We start from the raw sequence: 16,801 nt of genomic DNA, 5'->3' as shown, positions 1-16,801 counted from the left end.
AAAATGTTTGTGTTTATTTATGTTCTATTTATTAAGTTAAACTTTCAAACAACCTATTTAGGAACTCTCCTCTGAACTATCCTCTCCCTCCTCGCGCTCGCTTGATTTTAAATCACTCAGAATTTCCGTTAAATCAAATTCAGACTCGTCAGACTCAGAAGAATCATCTTCAATGGTATTAATTTCAGCCCCAGATTTGGTAGTGAGTTTTATTTTTTTTGATTTCGGTTCCATTAAATTGGTAGAGGTGTTTGGCTGGCCGGTATTTGAGCTTATACTTTGACTCTTAAATTTTGTTTCTAAATTAATCTTAGCAACAAATGCCAATTTTCCCGCCCTCAGTGGTTATTCGATTTCTTTTTTTTGTGTGCAAGAAAGAATACTTGCTGAAAGTTCTTTCAGTGGCAGCCGAAGACGGTGGCAAAGTTAAAATAGCTAATGCGATAGTTTTCAATAATGTCTTTGAGCAATAACCACTCCACCATGTCCTGGAATCAATTTTGTCCACCATTTTCCAAAGATAGGCTTGTTCGAAGTAGTCGGTCTTCCCCATGTATTTTCCTAACGCAACCAAGATATTTTAGGTAATATCCTGAAAGTTCCGGTTATTTTCTGCCAACCAATGAATAAAGTCAATTCCTAAAAAATACATTAAAATCAATGAAATCATATTCAAGCAATGAATTTATTATTTGATAAATTAAAAAGCTTAATATTAATGTGTTTTTTTTACCTTTTGAATGTTCTTCTCTGCTTAAAACATCTCCCTGAAATTTGGGATATAATATATTTGCAGCATAATGTTGACACCAGCTGACACCACTTTTTCCTTTCTCTCCTTAAGGAAGTTATGTATTTTGATTGTATTTTGAGCTTTGGGACTTCTATTTCAAAAACTTTTTGAAGACTGTGAAATGCTTTGGTTACTTCAGATAGGTGAATATGGTCTCCTTGGAGTCTATGGATCCACGTAACAATTGATGGACGAAGAATATTGTACACTTTTTCAATTTTTATCCAAAATATATCTTCATCCAAACAGTTTTTTTTTACTTGTGGACTAAACTGTTGTCCAATTTCTTCAGTTATAACTAGTTGTTGTAAAGAATATTTGTTTTCTAACAAACTTTCTAAACAACCAAGTATCGATCCTCATCTTGTTGCCACAGGCAATTTTAAAGAAATTAAAGTACCGCGTTTTTTCATTTGAATCCTATTAAAAGTGGCCAAGATAATATGAGATTCGTAACTTCTTTTATAATTTTTGGCAGTATCCTTTAAGTGACATAAGAGAATTACTATTCATGATATCTCCTGCCAATAGGTTCAAGCTATGTAAAATACAGCCTTACTCAACAATTTTTATTCTCTCAGCAATTATTTTTCTTGCTTTAATCATAGAACTAGCATTATCTGTAACAAGACCAATAACCTTATTAAACCCAATTTGCTCTATAATTTTTTGCAATTCTTCACTTATAAATTCAGCAGTATGTCGCTCAGTACCAGTGGCAAACGCTCTTAAAAGTAATGGTTGTGGAGTAGTGACCACTACATTTATGACAGCCTCATTTCTAAAAACACAATTTATTTTATAATAAAGTAACATAGTTATTAGATTTAATAATAAAATATTACTACTATAATAATTATTCAAAATTAATAAACAATAATAAAAAAGTTAATAATAACCATAAGTATAGAGAAAAAAAACATACCTTATATTAGACCATCCATCACATTGAATTCCTACTGTTAGTACATTCTTAATTTTTCATGAATCTTCTCGCTTATGTCTTTATATTCATTATCTAAGAGAGTGTTTGTTAAGGTAAACCTTGATGGCAAACGAAAGCTAGGTCTGCATAACTTAAAAAACTCAATCCACTGGGGGATTTCAGTAAGCCTTAATGGACAACCGCTGACATATATGGCCTTAGCTAGTGCTCGACTAAGAATATCCTAAAAATTACATTAAGAAGGTAATACACAATTCCTTATAATGTTTAATAATACAAACAATAAATTAATATACAGGATATCCCAGACCTAATTAGACACTAAATATCTCAGCCTGTGTATATGTTAGAAAAAAAAGTTAGTTAAATTTACAAAAATACACAGGTTCTTGTATTTAAAAAAATTAAGTTGATAATAAAAAGTGTATTTTTAAGATATCCTGTATACCTAATTGAAACACTATTAAATACAGAATTTTACAATAAATATGTTTTGTCTTAAGTTTTTTTTCTCACATATACAGGGTCTATGATATTTAGTGTCTAATTAGGTCTGGGACACCCTGGTAAGTATATAGAAATATTATTAACTACACTCTACACTACCAATACCAGTTATGTACCTATTTACTACCTACTATTAACTTACATTTTCCTTATTGTTTATGGAATCCATAAAAACTCGCAGGTTTCCTGAACTAGAACCAACCAAACCCATTGAGCTTTTGGAAGTAGCTGACGCTGACATACCCAAACTGGTACTGGGTGTGGGTGTAAAAGTACCTGAAGCTGCATCTTCACCTTCATCTAAAACTAACAATATATAAATCCTAAAATACTAATACCTACACAACACAGAGTACTACTAAAATGCATAACATCCAATAGGATATTTACCTACCTCCTACCACTCCTACCGTACTACCTTGATTTTGAGCAATGTCAGATTCAGCAATAATTGTAGTCATACTATCATCATTTAAGGCTTTTTTCAATTCTTATGGGCATTTTAGGCATTTCATTATATGCGCTTTCATTCGGGTTGCGTGCCGTTTATATTTGCTAAAAGAAAACTTACATTGATAAATATCTGTATTTATACAACTGGAAGTACTTAAAGAAGTGGAAGCCGTCGATTTTAACAAAAAAAAGTTAAAAATATGACACTTTCTTCTTGGCATTTTCAACAGTAAACACTAGAAACCGCTTTTTTTTTTACTCCGATGCAAACTCTTCAAATTCAAAGCATAAATTAATCACGAAAAATAACATGAATTTCCAATAAACCAATCTGTAAATCTCCGAATATCAACAATGTCAGATGTCATTGCTGTCAACGATGAACGACAACCAACCTAATGCGAGGCGATCCGGTTTAGCCACGTCTGGTTGCTAAAGGACCGTTACTGCCGAAAACCGACACCAAACGTTAACGCTATGGGAACGTTCACATTTTTGGGGAACGTTCGGATTCATGCTCATTTGTGCTCTTCAACAAAAAACGTCACGAAAAATGTCGTGAACGTTCGCGAACGTTCTTCGAGAATAAACGGAAACGTTCCATTGCTCACAACACTATCCAGCCACTCAAGCGTGAAAAGTTGCATAGGTCCGGCCTTAAAATTTTATTATTCGGGATTTTTGGGTTTTGTTTTATAAAGCTAAAAATTCAGGATAGTTGATAGCAAGATAATATTTAATTTAAAGATAAGATTTAAGTACGTAAAATCAGTTTAACCACAAATTTTAATTTAATAAGTTTAGTTTTTAGCGCCATCAGTGGGGTGTTTATAATAATTGATGAGAGAATAGGTGGAACAAATTGCTTAATTAAAGGTTTACTTTTTGACACAAAAGGGTAAAATATTTTGGTTTTTCTTCAAATTTTATATATTTCCTTTTTTTGGGTATTGAGATTTATTTTTATTTGGTGGGTATTATTATTTGCTGGTTATATTATTAGGGGATTTTGGCTGCCACATTCAGTGTCCTTTATTATTGTTTTTTTTTTATTTATACATTTTATGATATATTATTATAATAACTTACTCATGAAAACCCCATCTCTATATTTAGTACCAACATCTCCCCCCTCCCAACTATTAAAGGCGAAATCCATCCAACAACACTATTTTAAAGGCGATAGACCCATTCTTAAAGATCCCTGCGAAAGTAATCAAATACAGCCCAAAAATTTATTTGGGTACGGCCCCGTAATTCTCGAAATCAGTGGGATAGAGAGAGATACACCACAATCACTTGCACAGCCTAAAGTAGGAGTCGCCAGAACGCAGGTGTTTTATCTTTATTTAATAGACTGGCTAAAAAGAGGTGACAAGTCTGTGAGTGCTGGAAGTGTTTAAAATATTGTGTAAGATGCTTGGATTTTAGTCCGCGGTCAATTTTTTTATATTATTTTCTTGTGATAATATTTTCTTCCCCAAAATGGACATTTTCGAAAGAAAAATAAAAAAATTTAAAACATGGGGTCTTACGTATATTTAAAATGATTTCATAGATAAACTATATAAAATTTTTCCATTTAAACATGTATATCATGCGACAATAAATACGACATAGGCGCACAGACTATTTAGTGCTGCATCTGCGACACATCAAAGATTCTAATAGATCTCTGAACTGGACTTTACTTAGTGTTTTCGTCTGATGATTGGGGGTAGAATGAATTCAGCGACAAAATCATTGGCACAAAGTGTTCTATTTAAATTATTTCACCAGTGGCTTTTAAGCAAGGATTTTTAATATTAATTATCCATTGCTATCTATATTTGGCATCTGTTAGAAAAAGGAACTGGCTAGAATATAGCTCTATGCAGCCTGGGGCATAGCATTTATGTTTTGCTTTTACGTCACCCATAAACATAGACATTTTGTGAAATGGTCTTAATACCAATTCAATGTTAATAATAAAAAGCTAATAACCAAGGTCAATAGTAAAGTTTTAGATAACACAACACACGAGAAAGTACACCACTGGAGTACCCGAGATTATTAAATTTATAAATAGGTAGCTAATTTCTATTTTGTGAGGAGCACTAATCTTGTTTGACAGGCACTGGACACTAAATGTTAATGTGGATAACAAGCTTATAGTCTTTATTACTTTAGTTTCTCAATTAAACGTCTACAACGAGAATATTAAAATCAAATGACGTATGACGTAAGAATGCCGATGGCAATGGCAACCAGAACAAAAAGGCAATCGGGAAAAACGCAAGTTAAAAAATACACAGTGCCTTATGTACCGGTAAATTAATTAAAACAAAACATCTTCTGCAACATATCGTAAAATTACGTTCCGCGCCATCTTTTGATCGAGCGGAAAACCTTAAAACAACCCAATACGCTCCTTCCATTTTCTAAAGGAGGATTTTCTGTGGGTGTAGTACGCAGTTACAACAGATCATGTATTCATAGGCTGAACGCCTAACCAGCGTTATACTAAACCGCAAAAGGTGAACTGGAAAAAGCCTTGACGTCAAAGAAGAAGTAAGTCTTAACTAAGAACGTAACTCTAACTTGAAACAATCTCCTTATTCAGAAATAACTTATCATTACATGCCAAAGAACTAAGACTCAATTCTTATCTTAACAAAAAAACCTCAATGAACATCTGCTCATATATCTGATATACTATACTTAAACTGACAAATTTTAAGATAATAACTTTGACTTCTCAGGGATTTAGACTTCCAAACAGACCGTAGATCGGAACCGAGATTAGCACACGAATACATACGCAAGAAAACGCTGATTTTGAGAGTCGATCCTGCACGGAAATTGGCTTCTGTCGATCGGGTGCGATAAGGGAAAAGTTCATTTAGGCTCTTTACAAACGAATATATGAGACGACTAAGGGTGTCGTTTGCCATACCAGAGAAAAATTTGGAAATGGAGATTTTTCGCGTCTTTTTTCTGGTTCTGAATTAAATTGTTCATATGTTTATATACTTATGTGTGGTAAAATATTTATTTGAATAGGTTTTTGGTATATAAAAAATATATATATTTTTGTTTATGCACAGTGTTGTTTTTACTAATTAATACTTCGTAATCCTCTGTTTTGTAAAATTTAAAGTTTTATATAACAGAATATATATATATATATATATAGAAGAATCAATAATCCAACAAAATTATCATTTGTTTACATTTTTTACAGGTGAAAGTAATGCTGAGAGTGCCAAATCCAATACAAAATGCAATTCAAGATTCTGGAGGGGGATCCAATCATTTCTTTAGTTTGGACAAGCGGAAAAAGCAGGTTACATTAGTAGATCCTAGCATTTTAAATGGATCTTCAGCCCCAGAAGATCGAAGGGTCGGTGTAGCCGCACCAAAAATGTTTGCTTTTGACGCCATATTTAGCCAAGATGATTCTCAGGTAAGAAATAAAATCTAAAAGATTCCATACATACCGTAAAAAACTTAATATGCTGAAAAATCTGGAAAAGTAAATACCGACGCCGATATTTTGTTCCCATACCGTATAACGTGACAGGTTCGATTAAAAATTCCTTCGCTAAACGTGATGGAGAATTTAATCAGAATTCTTGATGATATGGAGGATCGTGATTTAATTAAGTATTACTAGAGCAAGGTCGCATATTTGGCAAAACTATGCCCCGAATCGAAAATGGTTTGGGCAGTATGCCTTTGTTTTAGATACTGTATACAGGGCACTTCAAATTAAAATGGTATTGAATATAACGAAACACTTTATATGTAGTTTTTATCAATAAATAATATATATTTAAGAAAATTAAGATATTTCACAAATAACCTAGTCAAAGAATACTTGAAACCAGTTGTTCGTAGATAATATTGCTGATAAATAAGATCACGTGACTAAAGTAGAAAATATTTAATGGAGCCTAAGATTTGTCTAAGTTTTAAGTGGATCTGATATACGCCAATTACAGTAGCTTAAAGATTTTACCGACTTACAACTTCTGAATTCGTAGATAAAGCAAGTTTAAACACTTTCATAAAAAAGCATCCTACTCATTTTTTTTTTAGAAATCGAAATATATATATTATTTATTTATTTATTTATTTATTTACACCACTCCACAGAATAAATTCCAATTAATGAGTGGGAAAATTACAACAATAAATTACAAAACATAGGTATCTTAAGAAAATTAAAAAGAATACAATATTATCAATAATTACAAGCAAATGGTATTAAAAGAAATATAGACAAAGTAAATTAAAAGTAAAACATCTAGGAAAAGTGTACTCTTAATTTCCGACAAACTGCAATTAAAGATGTCACACTGATCCAGAACAGAGTCATGTATGTTACATGCTCTGCGCAGAGGAGAAAATTTACAAATGTTGGTTCTAGGTCTTGATAGGTAAAAAGTTGATGTATTCCTTGCTGATATGCGAGGCACATGAAAATTTAGTTGCTGCAATAGATCTGGTGAATCAATAATATTATTTACCAACTTAAATAAAAATTGCAAATCAGCGTATTTTCGCCGATCCTCCAGCAAAGCAAACGAAAATCTTTCCAATAAACGCTGATGTGGGAAACCAATTTCTGGGTACACTCCGTCACTCTTGTACCAAAGATATTTGAGAAATTTTCGTTGAATATTTTCAAGTTCATGAATATGATTTGTATAATATGGTGACCAAACTTGGGATGCATATTCCAATATTGATCTGACATAAGAAAAGTACAGGATTTTTAGACTAAGAACATTATTAAAATTTTGCGAGTTCCTGATGATATATCCCAACATTCTATAACTGCGCTTGACACTATCTAAAATATGCGGTTGAAAAGAGAAAGAGCTGTCAAAGATCACCCCTAAATCTCTAAATTCAGTTGATCTAGGCAGAATAACATCATCTATGGTATAGTTGTAAGTAATGAAGTTTTTCTTTAAGCCAAATGAGACAATAATTAATTATAAAGCGTATATAGTTGATTCGATCTCTTTAGACCTTTCTTTAATAAATGCCGAGTTGGATATACTTTAAATTATAACACTAAATTAATTATATTATTCAGTAGGTGGATTTAAAATGTTGTTTCGTACTGAGGTTGTCAAAATGATAAATTTAAGATAACACTCAAAATATCAAATCCTAATAGAAAAGTTATAAGATTTGCTTGCTTTTAGTAGTAACAACGAAAATATTTTCAACATATTGTGATGACATTGGTAACGTCACTCTCAGTTATTCCAGAAAGTTTAAGTTCAATTCGGAATATTGGCGCTGCAGTAAAGGGACTGCGATACGACGGGAAATATAGCAGTAATAAAACGGTAGTTGTATAAGCGGCTTCGTAATGCATTACTAGAGGAAGGAGATGACACGAACAACTTTGATTTTGCTGGTGCAAGCGATATCGGTCAAGTGTTGCAATATTGCTATACTGAAGAAGCGGATACTTTGATTGGAGGAACAGGATCCAGGATGTTAGGAAAAAATTACAATATTACATGTCAACAGTACCAATGAGCTGCCTTGTAGACTTTCCGTAATTGATAGTAAAACACGAAGTTTGTGGCAATGCGAAATCTGTAGGGCTGTTGCGCCTTAAACCACCTCATTTAATGGTACATTATGAAGTAATGATCAGCGTCAGTTTGAGGCGGCTGTAAAAGCAAACTGTTTGTCATCCAGGGAGAAGACAACTGCCATTACGTTGACCTTGACAGGAGATGGTGCTGCAATTCCTCAAGGAATGGATTCATTAGAACAAGAAGACTACGATCGCTAGTGAGGAATTTAGAAATGCGTTATAGCCTCCTGGAACATGTCTAACACATGCAGTTAAAAAATCAGTGCCAAAAGTCATGGGAGTCCTTGCAAGAATATTAAGTTGATATTGCACGTTTAGTATGACTGGCATATCTAGATGTCAAGGAAAACATCATGGAACGTTTGGTAATTTAAGCATTTCTAGATGCACTCCGGGATGGTAAAATGATGGCGTGTGATTTTAGAAGAGACTTTCGCGTGACTGATCAGGCAATCATTAGAGAGGCTTATGGAGGGTGTGGCTGCTAGGACCGAAAGTTATGAACAAATAATATACCATAAGTTATATTATACATATAAGAACATTTTCTAAAAGATGCTAGTTCTACTAACGCTAAACAAAAACGAACGATGCGAAATAACGATCGTCGACTTGTATTCAGCAAGTCATAGCAAGAATATCCTCTCGTTTGGAAGACCTCAAGAATTGTTCGCAAGCAGAGGAAAAAGATATTAAGTTGTTAAGCATCGTCGATGATATTTTACAAAATGGGGATCTTATAAAATATCAAAAAGAAGATCTCAATATCCAGATAGTCCTAACCTGGGCAAAAGAAGGGTAAAGGAAGCCAAGTCAGAAGGAAGTTGCCAAGTATTCTACCGATGTCAACATTTGGGAAAATGGTTTACCACTAACTGGTAAAAAAAGTAGGATCTTAGAGTTGCTAAACTACTGCATTTCACTCGCAGTCAGATGGTAAAATAAATGAAAAGAATCATTAATCGGTTTTTTGGCTAAAGTTGTCTAAAGAAGTGAACGCGTTTCTTATGCAATTTGAAGTTTGGTTACCTGCTAAGAACCGATGTTGCCGGGAAGAACAATGGTGGTGAGTTGAATAGTAGAATGGATGTCGTTCATATTTAAATGACGATTGACACTCAAGATGCCAGCGATCGAATGAAGGACGTATATCAACGTCAAAGGTCAGAGGTACAACAACGACAACTTGGTTTGAGAGTCAAATTTGACATTCGATAAATTCATGGACTATTCTTCTAATGGCTAAGTCGGTAAGGTGTGACCTGTGAAGTGTGTCGAAGCCTCTTTACTGTTCCAGCTGGGTATGATCTAGCACATCTGTGTGGCTTAAAATTTACAAATGTCTGGAGGAATAGCTGAGGTTTTCTGTTCTGAAAAATTTATGAGTTTTGTCAGTCTAAAGTCGAGTTTGGCAAGAACTCATAGCTGATAGAGAGACTGGTAGAAAGATTTTCTATCACATTACCAAAAAGGTGTCACATAAGAAGCCAGCCTAAAAATATTTTTGAGATACTTTGTATTCTCTGAAGAAATCCTAGTGTCCTAAACATAAGGACATGATAACCTAGACTAGAGGATAATTTGCAGCATTTTAGAAATTGTCTTTGGGTCTACAGTGGGCTTTAGGTCTACAATGTCGTTTTCTTAACAAAAGCGTTAATTGTTATTTCTACAAGAGGTTCAGTTGTAAGAGGGGAACTTTTTGTCGATATCAACATTCACCATATTTGGTCATTTTAAGATGGAATGAGCGTAGGGCGGAGAAGTGTAATGATATTTGCAATGCCACGAATATTAGCTGTTCTTTGTGATACCCAAATGATACAAGCGGGCACATCGTATGATATCTCTGGAGACGCGTGGGAGCGGATTTTCCGCAATCATGATTAGCCGAGTATATAAGGAGCCCCACCGCCGATGGGATGCAGTTTACAGTTTAATTCAAATCAGTTTGGAATATTGGCGCTATATTTAAATCGCATAGTAAATAAATATGGTATAAATAATTATTTATAGGAGCCTTAAGTGATCATGTTTAGTAATGTAATTGTATTAATTGTTAATTGTAAGTAACTATTTTTGTGCATCGATTATTTTAATTCACACCTTAACGAATGGTTGAAAGTGCTACAATATTTTCTGTATTATTTTAGGAGGTGATGCATTAAAATTTTTGTTATATATGGTTCAATTACAAAAACTATTTCTGCTTTTTTTGACAAACATCAAGGTACATAAAAACATTTAATATATTAAGAAAAACTTAGAGTAAACGAATTTAAAATAATATAGAAATAAACTAAATATCAAACATTCTTAAATTTCTCAGCATAAGTGAATCAACTAAGCCATCTTAAGGCAAAGTTTTCATAATATAGCAAAGTGCGATACGCCGTTAATATCAAATACAACATCAATAACCTCAATGCTTTATTTTAATAGACCTCTCTTGGACTGGTAAATGAATCTCTTTTGCTGAAATTCGGAAATATTTTGCTAAACGTGACATTTTGCCTAAAGTGTTAAGATTTGACTTATTTAAAATAATTTTGTTGTTTTAAAAAATAAATCTGCTTTTAATAAATAAATCTATTTTTAAGACTCTTAACGTTGTTGCTTGAGTTTTCAAAATCGCAATAGAAAGAAAGGCAGAAAGAAATAAAACTTTCAAATTTATTTTTAAGCCTATTCCCCCTTTTATAGTCGAAAGTTAGAACTGGAAATATAAGAAAGATTGAACACAACTTGTACATTTGCGACCCTTCCATAGGATCTTGGATAGCTTTGAGACTTTAACATTGTTGCCACTATATTTAACTTTTCTTTCCAATTATATAGAATATTTTTTGCATGTATATAAAGTTACTAATAATAATAAATTGTTATAGTTTTTTTTTATACCTTTATATTTAGTTTAGTTTTTCTTCAAGGAACAAACTTTATAAATTAAGTTTGATTAACCTGATGAGTTTAGGCTGAAGCTGCTTGCTCCCTTAGTACCATAATATAAAATTGCGTCAAACGTTTCGTAGTAAAAATATTTCAACAACAAATGAAAGAATTAAAAATGTTAAATACTGGGGAGTCAGTAGATTTGTATAGACGTTTATGCGTGGTTATAAATGTTGTTAAAATACTAACGGAAGAAATAGACTAAGCTTAAAGTTGTTTCCTTCTGATCTGGGATAGTTAATTTAAAGAAACCTATACTATCCTGAATATTTTTACATTTTATCACTATTTTAAAAATATTTATTTTACTTAAATCTACTGCTGCCTTTCTCCTATTTTCTTCAATCTTTTGCTAAGTCTAAGCCCGATCATGTGGCAACCTAGCCTTAACTTAGGGCAAATACTGAAGCATAAATTCCACGGGTGCAATGCGACACAATCCAATGTAATAAATTAGGCTGCAATCGTGTTCATTAAGAAAATCGTCGCGAAATAAACCGAGTGGAGCGATACCCGATTTTTCTTTTTTCTCGCGAAGGAATAAGGGGGCGTACGAGGGGGATAATTGGGCGACGATTTGGGGACACCCCTGAGGGCAGTAATTAATCGTCAATTAAGGAAGTATTGTGTTTCTTGTCGAATTTCGTTTTTGTGCTGCGGTGTCTGGTTGAAAAGTTTGATTGGTTTTGGATAAAAAAGGGGACGAGTTGTTTTAAGTCATATCTTCTAAAGTGCTAAAAATGTTGAATAAAAATTCATTGATTAAGTAGTTGTCGAGTTTTAAAATAATATTTTTTTCTATTTTTTTTTTAAGAAGGAACGCAGTTTTGATCGTATCTTTTAATAGTCGACAAAAATAAAAATCAATATATAGAGTGTTAGTAAATAAGTGCACAAAACTTCTGGGAGTGATTCTGCATGAAAAAAATTATTATAAAATTATTATAAAATTATATAAGTTTTTCTGTTTATTTTCAAATTTACTAAGTCAATAAACTCATCCTTGTTTATGCTATTTTTTTGTTCATTTTCGTGGTTATAATTATAATTTTGTTTTATTGCTGTATCTGATTTTCCAATATTTACAATTAGCAAGAGTAATTCCACTTGAAAATCTGAAATTTTAGAGGTCAGTGCCTATAACAACTTTATGCGAAATAAATTACAACTAACACATATCATACATACCACATAAATCTTACATGAAAGAAGGCGAATTAAAAAGCAGATCGAAGTAAAAAACAATGAGGAAGAAGAACGAGATCAAAAATAATAACAAATAATTCACAACATCTAGAAGATCTTGAAAAGGAAAAATAATTATTATTATACACTAATTATCAACTTCAAAGCAATAGTTAAAGGGAAACTTAGACGAGTAAGAGCATGAGTGCAAATCAATTCAAAGCCACGGGGATAATGAAAAAAGGGCAATTAACCTTAAGCTATTTATTAGAGGGCATGCTATCGAAATACTTAAAACAATGTCTTGTGAGGATCAATATAACAATTGTGTACTGGTGTGTATAAGCTATTTTAATAATAAAGTGATAAGTCAAGATATTAACCTTATCCTGTCAGAAGCGTTGGCTTATGAATAGCAGTATGAGTCAGTTTTTCAAACAACTAGAGGACAATACCGGATAAGATAAGAACCTCCCCAAGGTTGACCTTGGAGACCGCCTGATGCCTTTGAGTTATTTTAAGAAAATTTTGTTTATTTCTCTCAAATAGAAATGGCCCTTTTTAGCACCTTAAAGATAATCGCTGCAAGTTTTTTTAAGATATCTAAGGAAGCATCAAAATTTCAACTTTGTGTGGCTGGCTGCTATTAAGCTCCACGTATAATATTCAACCAACTGCTGTGAGTGAGGTTAATAGGATCGCGAAAAGTATGGGACCGAAAATGTTAAATGGTGGTAGATACAAAATGAACTCAAGGAATCGTGAAACTGAACAACGAAGCTCACCGTTAAATTTTACTACTAGAAGACTTCAAAATTAAATTTTTATGGGAGCAGCAACCGAGCTCATACTATTAACAGAGCTGTTGGCCAAATAAAAGAAAAAAACTTCGTCTTTCAGCATTAACCGGCACCCAACCCATAAATAAAGATTTTCTTGCTACCTTTACAGAATTGGTTTTCCCCGACCTTATGCAACCTTAAGTATCATTGATTGTTTCACAATGTGGGATGAAGTCATCAGTGATCAGTGCAGAAATATATATATATTATGTATCGCCTCAAAGTTGGAATACGAGATGGCAGTTTGACCTCCTGGACTGTTGTCACTTCGTGAGTCAATGGGCGCACTATGACGAGTGCCCATAGGCAATGTCAGCAATTCAGGACTAAACGATTTTCCGAAACACTATTTTGTAAAAATGGTACAATCTATAGAACATTTTAAAACAAAACAATTGTTGGATTCAACCAAAATTTGTTATGTTCATACGATTCATCATATCTTGATCAAAAAAAAAAATTTTTACTAAATGACGTCATTGCAATGCGACAACTCTCCAATGTGTCAATTCTATTTTTTTTTAAATAAATGTTGGTTTTTACTTCAGAATTTCTCGTAAGTGAATTTTCTATGGTTCATATAATGAGTATAAAAATATTAAAATAATAATTACTATATTTTAACAGCCACCAACCGTTTATATAATTTCTTTTTAATTAAAACTGGTAAGGATCCCTTATTTCATACGTAAAATTTAAGCATATACGGTCTGATAACCCAGCACAACTTAATCCAACCTTTAAATAGATAATGTTAGGTTATTATCCATCCCATCCAGAGTTATTATAAAGAACTTAACATTTCTGCAACTGGACAGATAATACTCACGGCAAGTGAGTATAATAATAATAGAGCAAACTAATAATAACAATAAGAGCGAAATATAACGAAAAGATTATTAAGTACAGAGAAATTGAATACCAAATACGAAGACAATGAGAAATGAGAGAAGTGCGGATAGTTTAAATTATTGTGACAACAACAGGAATAATGCCAAAGAGCCTGATGAGAGCATCTATAAGCTAATGCAGAAGTCGTTGCTACTAGTCAGAAGGTTCATTAGAAACGCAGATAACGTCAACTAGTTAAGAAATATATGTTATTTTTGTTTAAGTGTATTATGTATAAATATAGGCAACGAACAGAGTCCGATAACATGCAAAGGACTCCATAAGAGCTTCATGCTTCTGATATCTGGAATATCTGGGATAAGTGAATGTTCCTTCTGTTCCCAGAGGGGAGTGCCATTGCCATTTGATATGAAATCTTCATAATAATAAATTTCTGTTATTATAATATTGAAAACTTAACGACATTTGCTCCATGCCCAGTTCACGTCTACAATTACTAGATTAAGAAATTATAGTCAACACATTAATAACTGACCGACATTCTAAATGAACTGCTTATGAGTCCTCAGAATTTGCCTATGGTGCCATTTTTATCAAAATAGCACCATAGCGGCTCAACAGACAGGATGTACTAGAGGTGCCATGGGGTTTAAAGAACAACTAATTATCGACTCCGTAGGTTGCAATCAGGCATTTAACAATAAAAGAAACCTTTTCGCAGCATACACTGGCTACCGAAAAGCTTTTAATGCAATTCCGCATAAATGGCTTATTAATGTGCTTAAGTTGTACAAAATAGATAACCACATAACTTCCTCTTTAGAATTCACTATGGCTTCATGGCGAACATCAATAAATCTCTAAGGGAATCTCTAGGAATCATCTAATATGATTCCTATTCGTAGGGGTATATTCCAGGGAAATTCCTTAAGTCCACTTTGGTTCTGTCTTGCTATAAACCCACTCTCTAGCCAACTCAATTCAACTAAATACAGACTTGGCCTAAAAAAGGATAATAGAGAACTAACAAGTAAAGTAAACCATCTACTTTATATGAATGACTTAAATATTCTTGTGGTAACACCAAATCAACTAGAACAGATGCTTAAAAAAGTGAAAAAATTCTCTTATGAAATAGAATTGACCTTTGGACTGTAAACGACAACCAGGTGACTTCAAACAGAAAACGGTCAGATAATTAATGCTATGGACGGAGAAGAATCCTACAAATATCTAGGAATGGAGCGGGTGCAAAGAATAGACCATAGAACTAGAAAGAATGAGCTGACTACTAAGTTTACTACAAGAATGCGATGACTCTTTAAAACAAGTCTTAATAGCTGAAATCTATTTAAAGCAAGCTAATACATATAGAGTCAGTTCATTAACTTACTCTTTTGGAATCATGGGATAAACTAAAACGAACATCGAAAATTTGCAAAGAAAGGCTAGAACACTTCTAGCAAAACGCAATAAGCATCAACCGCGCAGTGCCGTAAAACGAACTACGCTACCTCGACCTATAAGAGGAAAAGGAATGGCCGACATAGGGAAGCAGCTGACTCAGCAAATTAGTAATTTGCTTTCCTTTTTCTTAAGAAAGACTGAAACATCACACATTCTTAGTACAGTATGTGAAACAGACGACTCTATACTAATTCAACTACAAGACCTTGAGCTGCCCATACACATAGCATTGAGTAAGAATATAATGTTAACATATATTGTTAATAATAATAGTAATAATAATAATTCAGCACTTTATTTTTACTTTGAATTTCTCTTTTGTCGTCCGTTAAGTGTAGGCGGCTTGTCATCAGTAATCATTCACATATTGTATGTATTGTGTGATTTTAGATCTCTTAAGATTTAATGCGCTACTAATGGTGTGCCTTACATATTGAATTTGAATTTAAATTTTTATTACATAGAAAATCAATATTCAGAAGCTTTACACAATCATTATTCAGTTTAAATAAAGTTTAATTTTACTTGTCATATCTTCTGAGGGTTTTTAAGGAAACCAGTTTTCTTACTTAATTTTTCCTTTGTTACAGAGTGAGGTATGCTCAAGCGCATTAACTGACGTCATTCATGCTGTGATCAATGGTACTGATGGATGCTTATTTTGTTTCGGACATGCAGGCTTAGGTAAGTTTTCCTCTATTAAAAAAATACGGTAATATTAAATGATTCCATGGATAAAATTATTTTAAACTGTTGAATAATTTAAAAAATAGCTGTGACTGATGATTTTTAAAGTAAACGATATATTTTAAAATAACAAAATACTATCGCTATTATTGACTTAAAATAGAATTGAATATAGCAATCGCCTTTTTTCTTTTTGGAAAAAAACATACGTACGTTATTTATTGCTGGCCATTACTAGATGTCGACAGGTTCTAAAGGAAATTTCGGAAAAGAAAAAGTTTTGCAACTTGGCGTAACGGTTGCGACGAGAAAATATCCATAATCCCCTAAAGTAGACATCTCGCTTTATGGCACGGTATTTATTCTAAAGAGGGCCTTAAACGGCTTATCGGGTCTCTGGAAACGGCTAAATCCAATACAGTATTACTTTTCGCCGTGGTAGGAATTCGGAAACTTTGCGAATCGATTTCACGATCAGCCAGTAACTACTTTTTCAAACTAATATGTAGTCT

At 33.0% G+C, this 16,801-nt stretch overlaps 1 protein-coding gene across 4 annotated transcripts in view; it reads left to right on the top strand.

The window, feature by feature from the left end:
- Window positions 1-16,801, top strand: part of LOC126738159 (kinesin-like protein CG14535) — an 871,125-nt gene that overhangs the window by 804,686 nt on the left and 49,638 nt on the right. For all 4 annotated transcript variants that reach the window (XM_050443347.1, XM_050443348.1, XM_050443349.1 and 1 more), the window contains 2 exons: window positions 5,923-6,144; window positions 16,193-16,286. In XM_050443347.1, coding sequence (XP_050299304.1) covers window positions 5,923-6,144; window positions 16,193-16,286 — 316 coding nt within the window. The remainder of the gene's footprint in view (window positions 1-5,922; window positions 6,145-16,192; window positions 16,287-16,801) is intronic.

This window comes from Anthonomus grandis, chromosome 7 (assembly GCF_022605725.1).
Source record: "Anthonomus grandis grandis chromosome 7, icAntGran1.3, whole genome shotgun sequence".
In the NCBI taxonomy this organism is placed as follows: Eukaryota; Metazoa; Arthropoda; class Insecta; order Coleoptera; family Curculionidae; genus Anthonomus; species Anthonomus grandis.
The sequence above is the reverse complement of the archived record's forward strand: the minus strand, read 5'-3'. Positions and strand labels throughout refer to the sequence as shown.